General features: G+C 36.1%; 1 protein-coding gene across 2 annotated transcripts in view; it reads left to right on the forward strand.

Moving 5' to 3' along the window:
- The window catches only part of PDGFD (platelet derived growth factor D), a gene marked incomplete at its 5' end in the record, with an annotated part of 205,385 nt that extends 195,201 nt beyond the window's left edge, over nucleotides 1-10,184 (forward strand). For both annotated transcript variants that reach the window (XM_080932555.1, XM_080932556.1), the window contains one exon: nucleotides 9,581-10,184. In XM_080932555.1, the coding sequence (XP_080788681.1) occupies nucleotides 9,581-9,706 (126 nt within the window). In that variant the 3' untranslated portion in view covers nucleotides 9,707-10,184. The remainder of the gene's footprint in view (nucleotides 1-9,580) is intronic.
- Nucleotides 10,185-15,715: the final 5,531 nt, after the last annotated feature.

A 15,715-nucleotide genomic window follows, 5' to 3' on the forward strand; every position in this document is an offset into this window, starting at 1 on the left:
CTGAATTTTCCAAATGAAATTTTGTCTTAAGTAATTGAAATGTAAGTCACCTCATGGGCCAGTGGATACCATGTTATAAAGTGTTAACACCTTCATAGTCACTAGTACATTAATGGCAATGGTTCTCAGCCTTCCTAATGCTGTGACACTTTTATATAGTTACTCATGTTGTGATGAGCCACAGCCATTAAAATTATCCTCATTGCTACATCATAGCCATAATTGTTCAACTATTAGGAATCATAATGCAAATATCTGTATTTTCCTGTAGTCTTAGACAATCCCTGTGAAAGGATCATTTAACCCCCAAAGGGATTAGCACCCTCAGACCGAGAGCCACTGATTTATGGCATCGAAAATTATCCTTGCTTTTCTGTATGTTGATATCATATTTTATATTAAAGACTGGTATCTTGTTGTGGTGTAAAAGCTAGGAGACATAGGTGGTAATTTATCCCTGAAATACAAGACTCATAAGAGTAATGTAATGCCACTAGTCTCTTCTGGAGGAATGAGCAACAACTCATCAGATTCATTCCTGAAGAAAATAAGCTTAAGTATATGAGTAAATGAGATGGTAAATCTTTGCCTCAGATTTCAAAATAGTATAGTATTGCTCTTTACATGTTTGAAACTTCTGCTTCACCAAGAGCAGACTTTCTACCCCAGTAAAAGGCAGAGTTGAAGTTTGGGGCCATGAATGCAAGTAGCCACAATAAAGTCTGGAGAATTTTTGATATCAGTTTTCTGGAAACAGAATCCCTATACCTGACAGAGAGCCTTTCTCAAAAGGAACCATAAGTGATGCCTCATTGTTTCCTATTTTGTGAGAGAGAGCCAGGGCAGGAAAATGTCCAAGCAGGAGAATTAAGACATAGATAGGTTCAAGCCCTACCCAACCAGGAAGCAGCTGTACACTAGCCCAGAAAAACCCCTCAGTCCTAGAGAACCCTGAAATTTGTAAGTTCTGGGAAGCCAATAGCATGCTAGCAATCAGCTGTTTCACTTTTCTGCCCCTCAAAATCTTTTGCTAAAATTGCATAAGCAATGTAAAGGAATTGGCAGTTATAGGGCCACAGGATTGCAAAAGAATAAAGATCTTTCATAATCATCCTTTCCTCTTTGTATGTTGTACAATTTTATATTAAAAACTTTCTTCTGATTGTGGTGTGAAAGCTAGAAGATGTAGGTGGTCATTTAATCCCTGAAATACTAAGATTGGGGTGGGGTGTTGCCTGTGTATAGGCAGTTTGGATAAAAATGGAGTGTAGTCATTTCCGGAATGACAAAAATAACATTTGTGCTTCTTTCCTTGTGGGGATGTGGGGTGACTGACAGCATCCAGTGATGGTAAACCACAAGGCAAGTATAAACAGGACTCTAAGAGCCAATGGTTTTGTGGTCTCTACCATAGCCACTTTTCATCCCTGCTCACTTACTTACCAAGGGAAAGGACTCCTTGTTCCAATACTGCTACATATGTACACCTTTTTCTGTCTCCTGCTAGATTCACACCAGGTCTTCTTGAACAACCTTAGTAAACTGCAAGGAACATAACTCTTGCTAGGCCATAAATAAAACCTGAAGGTGTTCTAGAGCATCATGCAATCCAGCTCCCTTTTTTTTTTTCTACAACAGAAAGGCTAAATATGCATGCACTGTTCTTCTAAGGTACTATTAAAAAGATTTTGCCATTTACTTATATAAAGATTTCCATGGTGATTTATATAAAGCTCTTAATTGAAACTAACAACTACAGATGTCATGGATATCTTTTTGGAAGCCAAAAACATTTTCTAAATTCTCGCTTTAATTCAGGTTTCTTTCAACTTTAAACCTCTGTGTGTCATTTAAACTGTTTGCCAGCTCTCTTTCTTTATCTGTCCTGTGTCTTAGGCATTGTCTTAGTTAGGGTTTTATTGCTGTGAACAGACACCATGACCAATGCAAGTTTTATAAAGAACAATGTTTAATTGGGGCAGGCTTACAGGTCAGAGGTTCAGTCCAGTATCAAGACAGGAGCATGGCAGCATCCAGACAGGTGTGGTACAGGACAAGCTGAGAGTTCTACATCTTCATCCAAAAGAAGCCAGGAACAGAATGAGCATCCTCATGCAGCTAGTAAGAGTGTCTCCAAGCCCACCCCCAGAGTGACACACTTCCTCCGACAAGGCCACATCTTCTACTAGTGCCAATCCCTGCTCCAAGCATATGCAATCCATAACAGGCATGACTCCCTTCTCAGCCTCTGCTGAGTCACCACCCAGGGAAAGATTCTTATTCCAATACCTTTCCAAGACACTTGAGTTTCAAAGCAATTCACTGCTATTTCTTAAAATGCTTAAAACTCTACATTCATATAAAGTCTTCACATGTGAAAGAAGCCAATACAGAAGCAAAAATATAGGAATCTGTTTGTGTTCCTTTTTACTTGTTTTGTTTTTTTCTTAAGGAATTTCTTTTGAATGCTATCTGCTTTTGAAGTTAGATAAAAATCTTAAATAAGGTCTTATGAAATATGTACTCACATTTCTATACAAACCAATAATTTGAGAACAGTTACAAAGTTTTAACAACTTTTTTTTATATTCCCAATAAATAAGAGCTCAACTCAGCAGAGAGCTTTCTGTGCCTGGCATTATTTTATTAGTGTAATATCCTTATAGCAATGACTCATTCACTGGTTTATTGGCAACAAGCAAAAGATTGTAGTTAACCATCTTGTGAGACTGTGACACTGATAATTTATAAAGCTGAGCATCTCTAAGTTTTTTTTGGCATAAATTCTATCACCTGGTTCTGTCATTGTTCATTTAATGGATGTCAATATTCCAGTCTTTATGTGTTTTTTTTTCCAGTAAATGAAAGGGAGCCAGGATTTCTATTTTCACCCATAGGTGCTGACCCATGGCTGGCTGCCCCTCAGCAGATTTTGATTTCTGTGTGTATGCTTGCAGCTGTGAATCATGGCTTGGAAAATAGGAAAGCATTTTCTGATAGTACCTATTACCAAGCTTCTTTGGCTGCTGTAATTAATTCAACGGTTCCTTACCTGTAAAGGTAGCCAGGTAACCCATAACCCACTAGTTTACACTCTTTGATAAAAGCTTTTCATTTTTCTTTTAACTTTCCATGCTACCTGAAATCAGCTTTGCTTTCTTCATCCTTTCAATACTGAGGACCTGAACTTAAGACTATTACATGGTCTGAGAGCTTTGAACATCAGCTTTGTGATCAGCCACTAAAGCTGTCCAATTTCCACTTTGTTCAAAAACTGCTTTTCTGACTTGTTTTGGGAAAATGTCTGCGATTCATTTTGTCTTTTCTTATCAGCAAAACACATATAGACTGTGCTCTTGTAGCTTAATGTAAAACACAGGGGGAAATCAAATTATTGGTTTGTATAGAAATGAGCAGTCAGAGGACTAGCTTAAAAAAAAAAAGAAAAAAAAAAACAGGCTTTTACTCTTATTCCCAAATAATCGCTTTGCTATGAAATGGCAAAGCAAATAAAGGAAGCACGGATGTTATAGGTGCCTGCCACAGAAATCATCTGTCCTTGATAATGGTCCTCTTTAAGCAAATATATTAGGATACTCAGCTTCTTAGAAATCATATCTCTTTCTAAGACCACTAACCCTGGTTTCATTCAGATAGTCTGGAAGCATATTAAAGAAATTCTTGGTGAGACTGGGCTCAACTTCTCTCCCAAACATTACTTCCAAATATGGCAGAGTTTTCTTGTCCTGAGCAGAATGAGTTCATATTCTGAAGTGTATTTCTCATTTAGATTTTATTGAAGAACAAGGCCTTTTAAAGATTATTCTGGTCTTTTCAATATTGCCATACATGGTTTGCTTTGCCTCCTGTGTTTGTTAGAGGCTAGAACACAGGAAAGATGTGAAAGAAAGAAATCTTTCCATATCCCTCAATATAAGTAACATCTATCTTCTTCACTAACATGTACTTCATGATCTACTTTCATAGATAAGGACCTGGTTTAGGCCACCTCAAGTTTATTTCTTTCTAGTTCTCCTATTTACTAGTTCCATGACCCTGTTCAAGCAAATAACTTAATCTCTATATTAATGTGTCGATTAAATTAAGTGTGTAGTTGGTGTATGTTACAAGATCCAAATAATCTCATACTTGCAGAATTACTTACAGCAGGGTCTGGTGTCTAGGACATACTCAATGTTGGCAGTAATGTTTATCATCATTATTCAAGCATTTACTACATAATCAACAGAGAGAACATAAAAATTCATGTGGAAGTATGTGATGCAAACTATGCTCACATAATTAAATCACAGGAAATAATAAGTCAATCTTCTATAAAACTATCACCAGAACTAACAGGACCATAGTCTTTCATTCTTCTATTTTTATTTTTGGAATCATTCTTTTGACACAAACTCCAGGTCCCTCAATGTAATGAACATAAAATTAATGGTTTATTCTCTGCTGCACTGGAAAGCCCATGAAGCCACATAGTTAAAGGTTGAATAATTGGAGACATTTTGTGGGGATGCTCAGTGCTGAGGAGTCTGGGCAAAGTTGTTTCTAATACATGCTTTGGGTTTTGTTAAGACATTTAGCACAGAATGTCAGATCAATGAAAAATCTAAGAAACAATTCATAGAACTATGAAGATGTCATGAGAAGTTATACAAACATTAAAGAAGTCCACCCCCCATGTAAACTTCAGTGAGGACAAAAATATACCTTGTTAGAAATGCATAATAAGGCCTTGCTGCACTGTACACTTGGGTTCAGGTAAAACTTTAGATGCAGAAGGAAATAGGAAGTATATTACAGAGACATTTTGTCAGCATTGTAGAATGTAGGAGATAGCATCTTGGCCCAGTATCTCTGTAACTAGAAGAGTTTAAATGAGGGTCTACCCTTCTTTTAAAGCTTTGCTTGAGTAATTAGTGAAACAGGAATAGCCAAAGCTCTCCATCATTCAACTGATAGTGACCAAAGATGCTGAAACCTATACAAACTTTGGAAAATGTAAGGAACTAAATAATTGTTTGTCAGTGTCATGGTGAAGAAAGAAACAAATGATATGTAAAGCTGGTGGATACTAAGTATAGAAAGAAGAGGAACAATGATATTTGAATGAGCTATAAGGGTGAGTTTGTGGCATTACCACATATAGGTTCTGGGACAGTGCTTGACCCAGAGAAGCCTACCGCAGAAAAGAGGGTCTAGAGTCTCGTTAAGTTAATGATTTGTAGTAGAATTATTTTAGGAACTAGCAAGATGGCTTAATCAGATAAAAAGAATTGCTGTGCAAGCATCTAAACTGTGTTTAATCCCCAAAACAGACACTATCTCAGAGTAAAAAGCTGGAAAAAAAACATTCCAAGAAAATGGGCCTAGGAAACAAGATGGAATAGCTATATAATATCAAATATAATCAATTTTCAAACAAAATTATCAAAAAATAAGAAAGAACACTTTTAACTCATCACAGGAAATATCTATCAAGATTAATTCTCAATCTTGAACACCTTGAACACCAATGCTCCAAATACAAGGGCAATCACATTTATAAGAGAAATCCTGTTCGAAGCATGTATTACACTAGACACAACAATAGTCGGAGACTTCAACAACCCACTCTCATCAATGGAAAGATCATGGAGACAAAAACTGAACAGAGACACAGCAAAACTAGCAGAGGTTATGAACCAACTGGAATTAACAGACATTCAAAGGACATTTTATCCAAAAACAAAAGTATATACTTTCTTCTTAGCACCTCACAGTACCTCCTCCAAAACTGACCATATAGTTAGGAACAAAACAGGTCTCAACAGATACAAGAAGATTGAAATACTCCCATGCATGCTATGAGATCACCATGAACTGAGGCTGGTCTTTAATAACAATAAAACACCAAAAAGCCCACTGCTTAATGACAGTTTGGTAAAAGAAGAAATAAAGAAAGAAATCAAGGATTTTTTAGAATTTACCGAAAATGACACTGATCCATAGCAAAATTTATGGGAGGGAATGAAAGCAGTACTGAGAAGAGAACTCATAGCTCTGAGTGCCTCCAAAAAGAAACTGGAGAGAGCATACACTAGCAGGTTGACAGCACAGCTGAAAGTTCTCAAAAAAGAAGCAAATACACCAAAGAGGAGTAGATGGCAGGAAATAATAAAACTCAGAGAAGAAATCAACCAAATAGAGACAAAAAGAACTATACAAATAATCAACAAAACAAAGAGATGTTTTTGTTTGTTTTTTGTTTGTTTGTTTTTTGGAGAAAATCAACAAATTCGATAAGCCCTTAACTAGACTAACTAGAGGGTAGAGAGAGAGAGAGAGAGAGAGAGAGAGAGAGAGAGAGAGAGAGAGAGAGAATCCAAATTAACAGAATCAGAAATGAAAGGGGTGACAAAAAAACAGAAACTGAGGAAATTCAATAAATCATCAGATCCTATTAAAAAGCCTATACTAAACAAAATTGGAAAATCTAGAAAAAACAGAAATTTCTAGACAGATACCAGATACCAAAGTTAAATGAGAATCTGATAAACTACTCAAACAGTCCCATAACACCTAAAGAAATAGAAGCAGTCATCAAAAGCCTCCCAATCAAAAAAAGCCCAGGACCACATGGGTTCAGTGCAAAATTTTACCAGACTTTTATAGAAAACTTAATACCTATATTCTCCAAACTCTTCCACAAAGTAGAAACATAAAAAACACTACCCCACTCTTTCTTCGAAGCCACAATTACACTCACACCTAAACCACAAAAGACACCATAAAGAAGGAGAACTTCAGACCAATTTCTCTCATGAACATTATTAAAATTCTTGCAAACTGAATCCAAAAACACATCAAAACAATCATCCACCATGACCAAGTAGGCTTCATCCCAAAAATGCAAGGATGGTTCAACACACTGAAATCCATCAATGTAATCTACTATATAAACAAAATCTAAGAAAAAATCCACATAATTCTCCCACTAGATGTTGAGAGAGCATTTTACAAAACTCAACACCCCTTCATGGTAAAAGTCTTGGAATGATCAGGAATCCAAGGCCTATACCTAAACATAGTAAAAGCAATATACCACAAACCAGTAGGCAACATCAAACTAAATGTAGAGAAACTTCTAAGGGAATCACCTTCCCTGATCTCAAGGTATATTTAAAAAGCAACTGTGATTTAAAACTGCATGGTATTGGTACAGAGATAGGCAGGTAGATCAATGGAACAAAATTAAAGACCCAGAAATGAACCCAGACACCTATGGTCACTTGATCTTTGACGAAGAAGCTAAAAACATTCAATTGGAAAAGGACAGCCTCTTCAACAAATGGTGTTGGTTCAACTGGCAGTCAGCATGAAGAAGAATGCAAATAGATCCTTTCCTATCCCCTTGCACAAAGCTCCAGTACAAGTGAATCAAAGATCTCCACATAAAACCAGGTACACTGAAACTATTAGAGGAGAAAGTGGGGAAGACTTTAGAACACATAAGTGCAGTGAGAGTTTCCTGAACAGAACACCAATGGCTTATGCTCTAAGAACAAGAATCAACAAATGGGACCTCATAAAATTGCAAAGCTTCTATAAAGCTAAAGGCACTGTTAAGAAGACAAACTGGCAGCTACAGATTAGGAAAGGATCTTTACAAATTCTACATCTAATAGAGGGCTACTATCCAATATATACAAAGAACTCTCAAAGCTAGACTATAGAGAATTAAATAATCCTATTAAAAATGGAATACAGAGATAAACAAGCCTCAACTGAGCAACATCAAATGGCTGAGAAGCACCAAAAGAAATGTTCAACATCCCTAATCATCAGAGAAATGCAAATCAAAACAACCCTGAGATTCCACCTCATAAGAGTTAGAATGGCTAAGATAAAAAAACTCAGGTGACAGCAAATGCTGGCAAGGATGTGGAAAAAGATGAACACTCCTCCACTGTTGGTGGGGTTGTAAGCTGGTATAACCACTCTGGAAATCAATCTGGTGGATCCTCAGAAAATTGAACTTAGTACTATGTGAAAATCCAGACATTCCACTCCTGGGCATATACCCCAAAGATGCTCCAACATATAACAAGAACACATGCTCCACCACGTTTATAGTATCTTATTTATAATAGCCAAAAGCTGGAAAGAACCCAGATGTCCATCAACAGATGAATGAATATAGAAAATATGGTACATTTACACAATGGAGTACTACTCATCTATTAGAAACAATGACTTCATGAAAGTTGTTGGTAAATGGATGGAACTTGAGACTATCATGCTGAGTGAGGTAACCCAGTCACAATAGAACACACGTGGTATGTACTCACTCGTAATTGGATACTATCCTCAGAAAGCTCTGAATACCCAAGAGACAATTCACAAACCTTATGAAGCTCAAAAAGAAGGAAGGACAAAATGGGTATGCCTCAGTCCTTCTTTGAAAAGAGAAACAAACTCTCACTGGAGGAAATGCAAGGTCAAATAGAGGAACAGGGATTGAACTAAAGATCACCCAGAAGCTTCCTCACCTGGGGATCCACCCGATATGCAGTCACCAAATCCAAGCACTAAAGCTGATCTCAAAAAGTACTTACTGGCAGGAACCAGACAGAGATGACCCCCTAAGGGACTATGATAGAGTCATATAGATACAGCGGAAAATGTTTGCAACTAACCATCAGTCTGAACTGGAGGATCCCAATCTGGGTGGAAAAGCAAGGACCTAAGGAGCTGAAAGGGGTCGCAACCTTATGAGAAGATAACAACACTGCCAACCAACCAAACCCTCCAAAACTCTCATGGAGTAAAACACCAACCTATGCACACTTTGAGAGAGCTATTGATTCAGTTACATGTATAGCTGATGACAGCAGTGTCTAGCATCAATGTGAGAAGAGGTTTTTGATCCAGAAGGCAAGTTGTCCCAATGCAGTAGAATGACAAGGCAATGGGGTGGAGAGGGGAATCAGAAGTGACTGCATGTTTGTGAAGGCAACTGTACGGGGAGGAGGGATGGGAGCAGAGCAGGGTAAAGGGATAACATCTCAAATGTAAATACAGAGTATCTAATTTAAAAAAGTAATCTTGTAGGCATTAATGGCCTTTTGGTGAGAGAAGTGTTTTATTTCAATCCAGCATTTAATCATATTGACACATTCTGCTAAAGTCATTATTATACTGTTCTTGGTGGTAATATTCTTAGTATTATATATGTTTATAACACATGCTCTGTTCAGTAGAACAATGATATATTTGGATAGTACTTCTTACAACATAGGGCCTTAGGAGGCTATTGATAATGCCTGTTGAGATACCTGAATTCCTCTTCCTACTAAAGGTAAGGCAGGGTCATTATTCTTGGAGGAGTAGACTACTGCATGGTGCATGGTCAATGGTTATTTGCAGAAATATCTACATATGTTTGTTCAAACAGCAAGTTTATCTCATTCATTGAACTTTCCAATGGCTTGCACATCACCAGAAGGGGATGGGTGAGTGGCATTTGGTGACTTAAACCCAACGGTTTTCTAACAGGAAATATACTTCTTATCCTTTATCGTAGGTATTGAAGTTTGAGCCTGGTCATTTCAAGAAAAGGGGCAAAGCTAAGAATATGGCTCTTGTCGATATCCAGTTGGATCATCATGAGCGATGTGACTGTATCTGCAGCTCAAGACCACCTCGATAAAACACTATGCACATCTGTTCACTGAGCATGAAAGTACCTTTTTGTTAAAAAAAGATGGTAAGGGACCCTTATCCCAACCTAAGCATCCAGAATTGCTTCTAATCTACAGTATAGTGAATACATATGGAAGGGTACTTTGTTAGTGCCATGACAAGACGAAGCATATACCATCAATTTCTATATTCATAAACATAGGGATTCACTTATTAATAGCATGTGAAGATACATAAGTATACCCAGATACTTGTCTAGCTCTATGTGTGTAAATAAATGTAATACTTTATTCAATATATTTACTGAGGTCCACCATAGGCAAATGATTGGATTATTACTTGATATTTTGCTAAAATAAGAAAATGTGTCAAACATATAAATCATCATTTAAAAAATACAAAAGATAATTTTATTCTAAAATATTGTATGACAAAATGTATCAAATCTTGCTCCCTTAAAGAAGGAATTTGTTTATTTAATGAAGAATGAGGCTTTCTTATAAGTATCCCTTAATTGTGTGGAAAATGTATAGTTGTTTCTGGCAATCAAAACAAGGTTTTAAATATTTTTTTCATGAGAAACACTGCTTACCTACAAATGTAGACCATAATTATCTGTCTCCACTATACCAAAGCAATACATGATAATTAACAATCAAGCCATTAAGTCATCTTTTATGTGTTTTCTCAATGCAAGCTAATTCACTAATTACCCTTGTCAATGAATTGCTCAGGGAATAGCTGGGTTAATAGGCTACCAATATTCATTAAGCAAACAATAGGTTGATGCAGAATTTTTTATTTTTTTTCCATTTTAAAGTCTGCATAAATTCAAGTGTTTCAGAAAGAGCATGCCATTACACATGAGCCTTTCAATATGATAGTTATGGAAAGATTTGGGAGATAGAAAGTCAGAAATTATGTCAAACGAATATTGACATAACTGGAAATCAAATGGGCTGTTTGATAAAGTGCAAATTTAAAAATGGGTTTAAGTCTTCTAAACTTAGCCAATAATTTTTCTGTTTTGCTCTTGCATTTCTATCATATATGTATACATACATACACATATATATATATATATATATATATATATATATATATATATATATATATGTATATATATGTGGGTGTGTGTGGGGTGTGTGTATACATATACATATACACATACACATACATATATATATATATATTCATATACATATACATAAACTTATATCATGTTATATGAGACAAGCTATCATGGAAAATATTAGCCTAAAAGTGTTAACAACTAACACCTATTGATTTAAATTGCTAATCCTATACTTAAGCTTCTACATAACTATTTCTGAATCAGCAGAATTCAGAATTGTGAGATCTCCTATTCTTTTCAAATCTTCAGGACTTATTCTTTAGAGCCAGCTATAAGCTGTGGAAACACACATTTAGTCCTGCCATCCCACTGGAAAGCTTCTTCTTCTGGTTATTAGGAGTTAGAGTTAAGTTTCTTCAGTGGTTCCTCTATATTCTGAAGAGATGAAATCCAGAAACAGGAAGTTGTTTGATGCTCTCCAAACAAGATATTTAGGGGGGAATCCAGAAATCAGGTTTACTTGGTTCTACTCCCAGGAAACTACATTTTTCTTCCTGCCATGAAAGTTGAAAAGAAAATGTATTTCTTCTGTGACTCTAACAGTAACCTGAGCAAAGATTTTTTTGTTTCTGTATCTGTGCACAGGCTGCCTTGGTCCAGTGTCAGATGAGTAGTTTATGCACACTTACATTATTAAGTATAATGCTGTCTAAGCCAAGGTAATAGCTGTGCTCAACACATTTGTGCTTATTGACACACATCTTCCAAAGTTCTATGTAATCGATTTTCTGTCAGTTCTACCCAAGAGATTATTAAAATTAAATAGTACATTATTAACTTGTTAAGCATGGCATAGAAAAATGAGAAGTAAGCCAGGCCCACAATAACAAGCCATTTTTCATCCATGGCCATTTGAAACTTCCTGTAATGCAATGTCTTCCTGTACAAAACCCAACTATATATTACATGATTCCCTGTACAGGGTACAACTCAAAAATAGCTGTGAATGTAAAACATTAGAGTGTTTTTTCAATAAACCTTTCAGGAGGCTGTAATCAGTTAAAGCCTTATCCATACTTTTTATTTATTAACTGCAATGTAAACAGACCTGTACTCCTATGTTGCCTTTTCTTTTGTTAGTGTTTTATTAAGACCAATCCCTTGAATATCTGTTATCTATTGTACATTCAACATGTAATAAATAAATGTCTCATTGCCATCTAAGTAGAAATAAGAAAAAACCTGAAAAATTATGTCCTAAAACAATCTAATAAATACACAGATCTGCATAACTTGCACACCCAGGATAATGTGTTTCATTCAATATGGTCTACAGGGCAGAAAACTTTCAGAAGTGTAGTGCTTTTATGATTTTTGTCATAAGAATGACATGCAGCTTTTCCTCTCTCAGTACTTTCTACAGAAATGCAATATACCTCTTATCTTCATGAAAAAATAAATACTGCTTTTGAACAAAAACTACCCTATTATTTAGTTCTGAATTGCAAATTCAAAAGCTATACAATATTATAAAGGTGCTTTCACAAATGCATCCAATAAGATTGGCAAATAGGAAGTTTCTGAGAGGAGGGGCACCTGCTCTGATCCCATAGGCCTCCATGTTGTCTGCCACACAACTCAGGCAGCCATTGCTCAGACTTCTCTCTCTCTTTGATGGCTGTCTTGGGTCTTCTGTGTTTCATTCCCCAGTCAACCCTTCAGTGAAGATGTTGCCCACTCAAGTAAGAGAACTCTCATCTTCTTTATCACAGCCTCATCTCTCTTCTCTGTACTTCTGGATAGACACCAACCTGATGGGTCACTGCTGCACGTTCAGAGGAAACAGCTCCAATCTGTCCCCCTGTAGGATCATAAACCATGACCATAAATAAGGGTCTCTTATGTACAAGAACTCTTGCTCTCAGGTTGGTCATTGATGTCATCCTGCTGGAGACAGAATGGCAGCTGCTGAGATCAAAGAAACCTTACTTCTAGCTTGACAGTTCCAACTGGTTTAAAGAATACATATGGGAATACGTGTGTTATATGACAAGAACTTTGCCAGCAGAAACATAAGTTATGGTTTTAACCAAGGGGTTGAAACTGAAGAAAGGTTATGCAGGACTGTGTAAGACAGTTAATTCAGATATCTTGAAATTTTACGTGAAGCATCATGAAAATGACATGCAAACATTTAACGTAAGTTCATTAAGAATTTAATTCTATCTCTTAAAATGTACATGTGTCCTGTTTTACTCTATTACTAAATTGACAGATGTTCAAATGTCTCATATTTTCAAAGGATCGTCTGGAACAACATTAAATTAAAATGTAAAGATTAATATTCATTTCTGAAATCCTAGAAAGTGACTTTTTGTTTATTGGCATCTCTACTTAATATGCTGCAAAATAGAATATTTATAATGCATCACTGTTATTGGCATTGATGAAACCTGACTGTTTTAAAGATTTTGTTGAGCACTGCAAAGGTCTCTAAATACAGGAGACCCTGAGATGTGTCAACAGAAGACCATAAGATGTGTCACAGAAGACCCTGAGATGCATCACTAAAGACCCTGAGATGTGTCACAAGAGACCCCTGAGATGGGTCACAGGAGACCCTGAGATTGGTCAGAGACAAATGCACATGACTGGGTCGCTTGGTTTAAGTTTGTTTAGCTCATTGGGGTTAAATCTGCTCAATTCTTTGTTCAATGCTAAAATTATATTTTCCTTTTATTGAGAATAAATTTTTCATAAAATATATTTTGATTACAGTTTCTCCTCCCTCTACTCTTCCTAGTTCTTCCCCACAGCCCCTTTCATCCAGATCCCTACCCTTTCTTTTCTTAGAAAACAAACAAGCATCTAAGGAACAACAATAAATTAAGAAAAATACAATAAGTTAAAACAAATTGGAATAGAGCAAAACAAACAGAAGAAAAACATCCAAAGAAAATGGACAGGAAATACATATACTCACAAATCCACATGGATCTCACAAACACACAGATATGGAAGCAATAATGTATATGCAAAGGACCAATACAGTTTTTGTTTTGTTTTTAAGAATACCTTGACTCAAAATTGTGAGATAAAAATTCTCAAAGATGCCTTTGAGTTCATTTCTTTTTTTTTTAAATTTTCTTTTTTATTAGATACTCTCTATTTACATTTGAGATGTTACCCTTTACGGTGCCCTGCTCCGATCCTCCCTCCCTGTCCAGTTGCCTTCACAAAAGTGCACCCCTTCTGATCCCCCTCTGCACTCCATTGCCTTGTCATTTCACGGCACTGGGACAACGTGCCCTATCTGGAACAAAAAATCACAATGCTACATCTACTCTGACAAGACCACACCTCCTAATAGTGCCCAGTTCCTGTGAGCCTTAGAGGGCACTCGTTTCATCCAAACCACGATAGCCCTCACGTGTTTGCGCCCATTCTGTCAGTGTTTTCTTATTGTAGAATTTAGTCCACTGATGTTGACAGTCCTCAATGAGAGATGGACTGTTGTTTTATTGTCATGTTGTAGATTCCTAACCCCTTCTTTGATTTTTCTGTTCTGATGTCATTTGTTTCTTGTGTTTTCTTGGATTAATTAACTTCTTTGGATTTAAATTTTCCTTCTAGCACCTTCAGTAGGCTGTATTTGTAAACAGATATTTTGTTGTGGATTGTTGTGGATGTTTTATTTCCCCTTCTATTATGATTGAGTGTTTTCTGTAATTAGTTTTCTGGACTGGCTTTTGTGGTCTCTTAGAGTTTGTAGATCATCTGTCCAGACTCTTGTAAGTTTTATGGTCTTCACTGAGAAGTCAGGTATTATTCTAATAGGTCTGCCTTTACTTGTTACTTGGCCTTTTTCTTTGCAACATTCAATATTCCTTCTCTTTGGTCTATATGTCTAGTGTTTTGATTGTTCTGAAGTTTGGAGAATTTTGTATCCAGTCTGTTTTGTATTTAATATAGTTCTTGTACCTTCATAGGTATTTCTTTAAGATTAAGGGAACTTTCTTCAAAATTGGCAGATTTGTCTGCACTTTAGATTAGTCTTTTATCTGTATAGATGTGTAAAACTCTTAAGCATATAGCCTAGACAAGAATAGATGATTTCAGCAGACATAGATTAGACAATAAGGGACTAGATATAAATAAAGACAATTCCAGAAGATCTAGACTTTATAGAAAGAGGGAGCAGCAGATATGGACTGGACATGAAGAGAAAATCCCATAGTGAGTGTTAGTTAATGTACTCAAAGCAGTAAAGTTACAAACCACTAGATGTTCATTTTTCTTGCAAAATCTTCAAAAACTTCTCATTATTTTAAACTGTTGGATAATGGTTGCCAATGTTAGTGGTCAGAATCCAAATGATAAAATCACTCTTAAATTCAATTCTTATTTGAGTAATGTCTTCAGTGCAAAGTCTCTGAAAAATTAAAATCTCTCTGGTAAGTTTCCAAATAATCTATTTTGCTAAAGCCTCAGACAAATGCATTTATGTCTTCCTCTTAGTCTTTTCTAGTCTGTCCTTTCTTCCTGCTCCTTTACTGTAAATTTCTTAAAAGCCTCTACTTTCCGATCTTCAAGTTGTAGAAAAATTGATGCTTAGTTTGAGGAGGCACTGAAGGAAGGGATCATGTAAGGAGATTACATGCAGAGTTGCCCAAATGAGCAATTATTTGTAATAGAATATTGGTGTTGAGAAAGAACACATAGTATAAGCACATTCTAGTATCATACTCCTTGTTGCACACTTCTGATTGTGGAACTGGATGTTTATTTATGTCTATTTAGGAAAATTTAGTCATAGTGTTTATGAAAACTGACTAAAGTAAATATCGTTACTCTTTATTCATGCATTCAATAGAAAATGCACCGAGGCCCATTTTGTATCTGAAATGTTTTAAATACAAACCCGTGTTGAGTCTATAGCAC

The sequence above is a fragment of the Micromys minutus genome, assembly GCF_963924665.1.
Source record: "Micromys minutus genome assembly, chromosome: 18".
Taxonomy (NCBI): domain Eukaryota; kingdom Metazoa; phylum Chordata; class Mammalia; order Rodentia; family Muridae; genus Micromys; species Micromys minutus.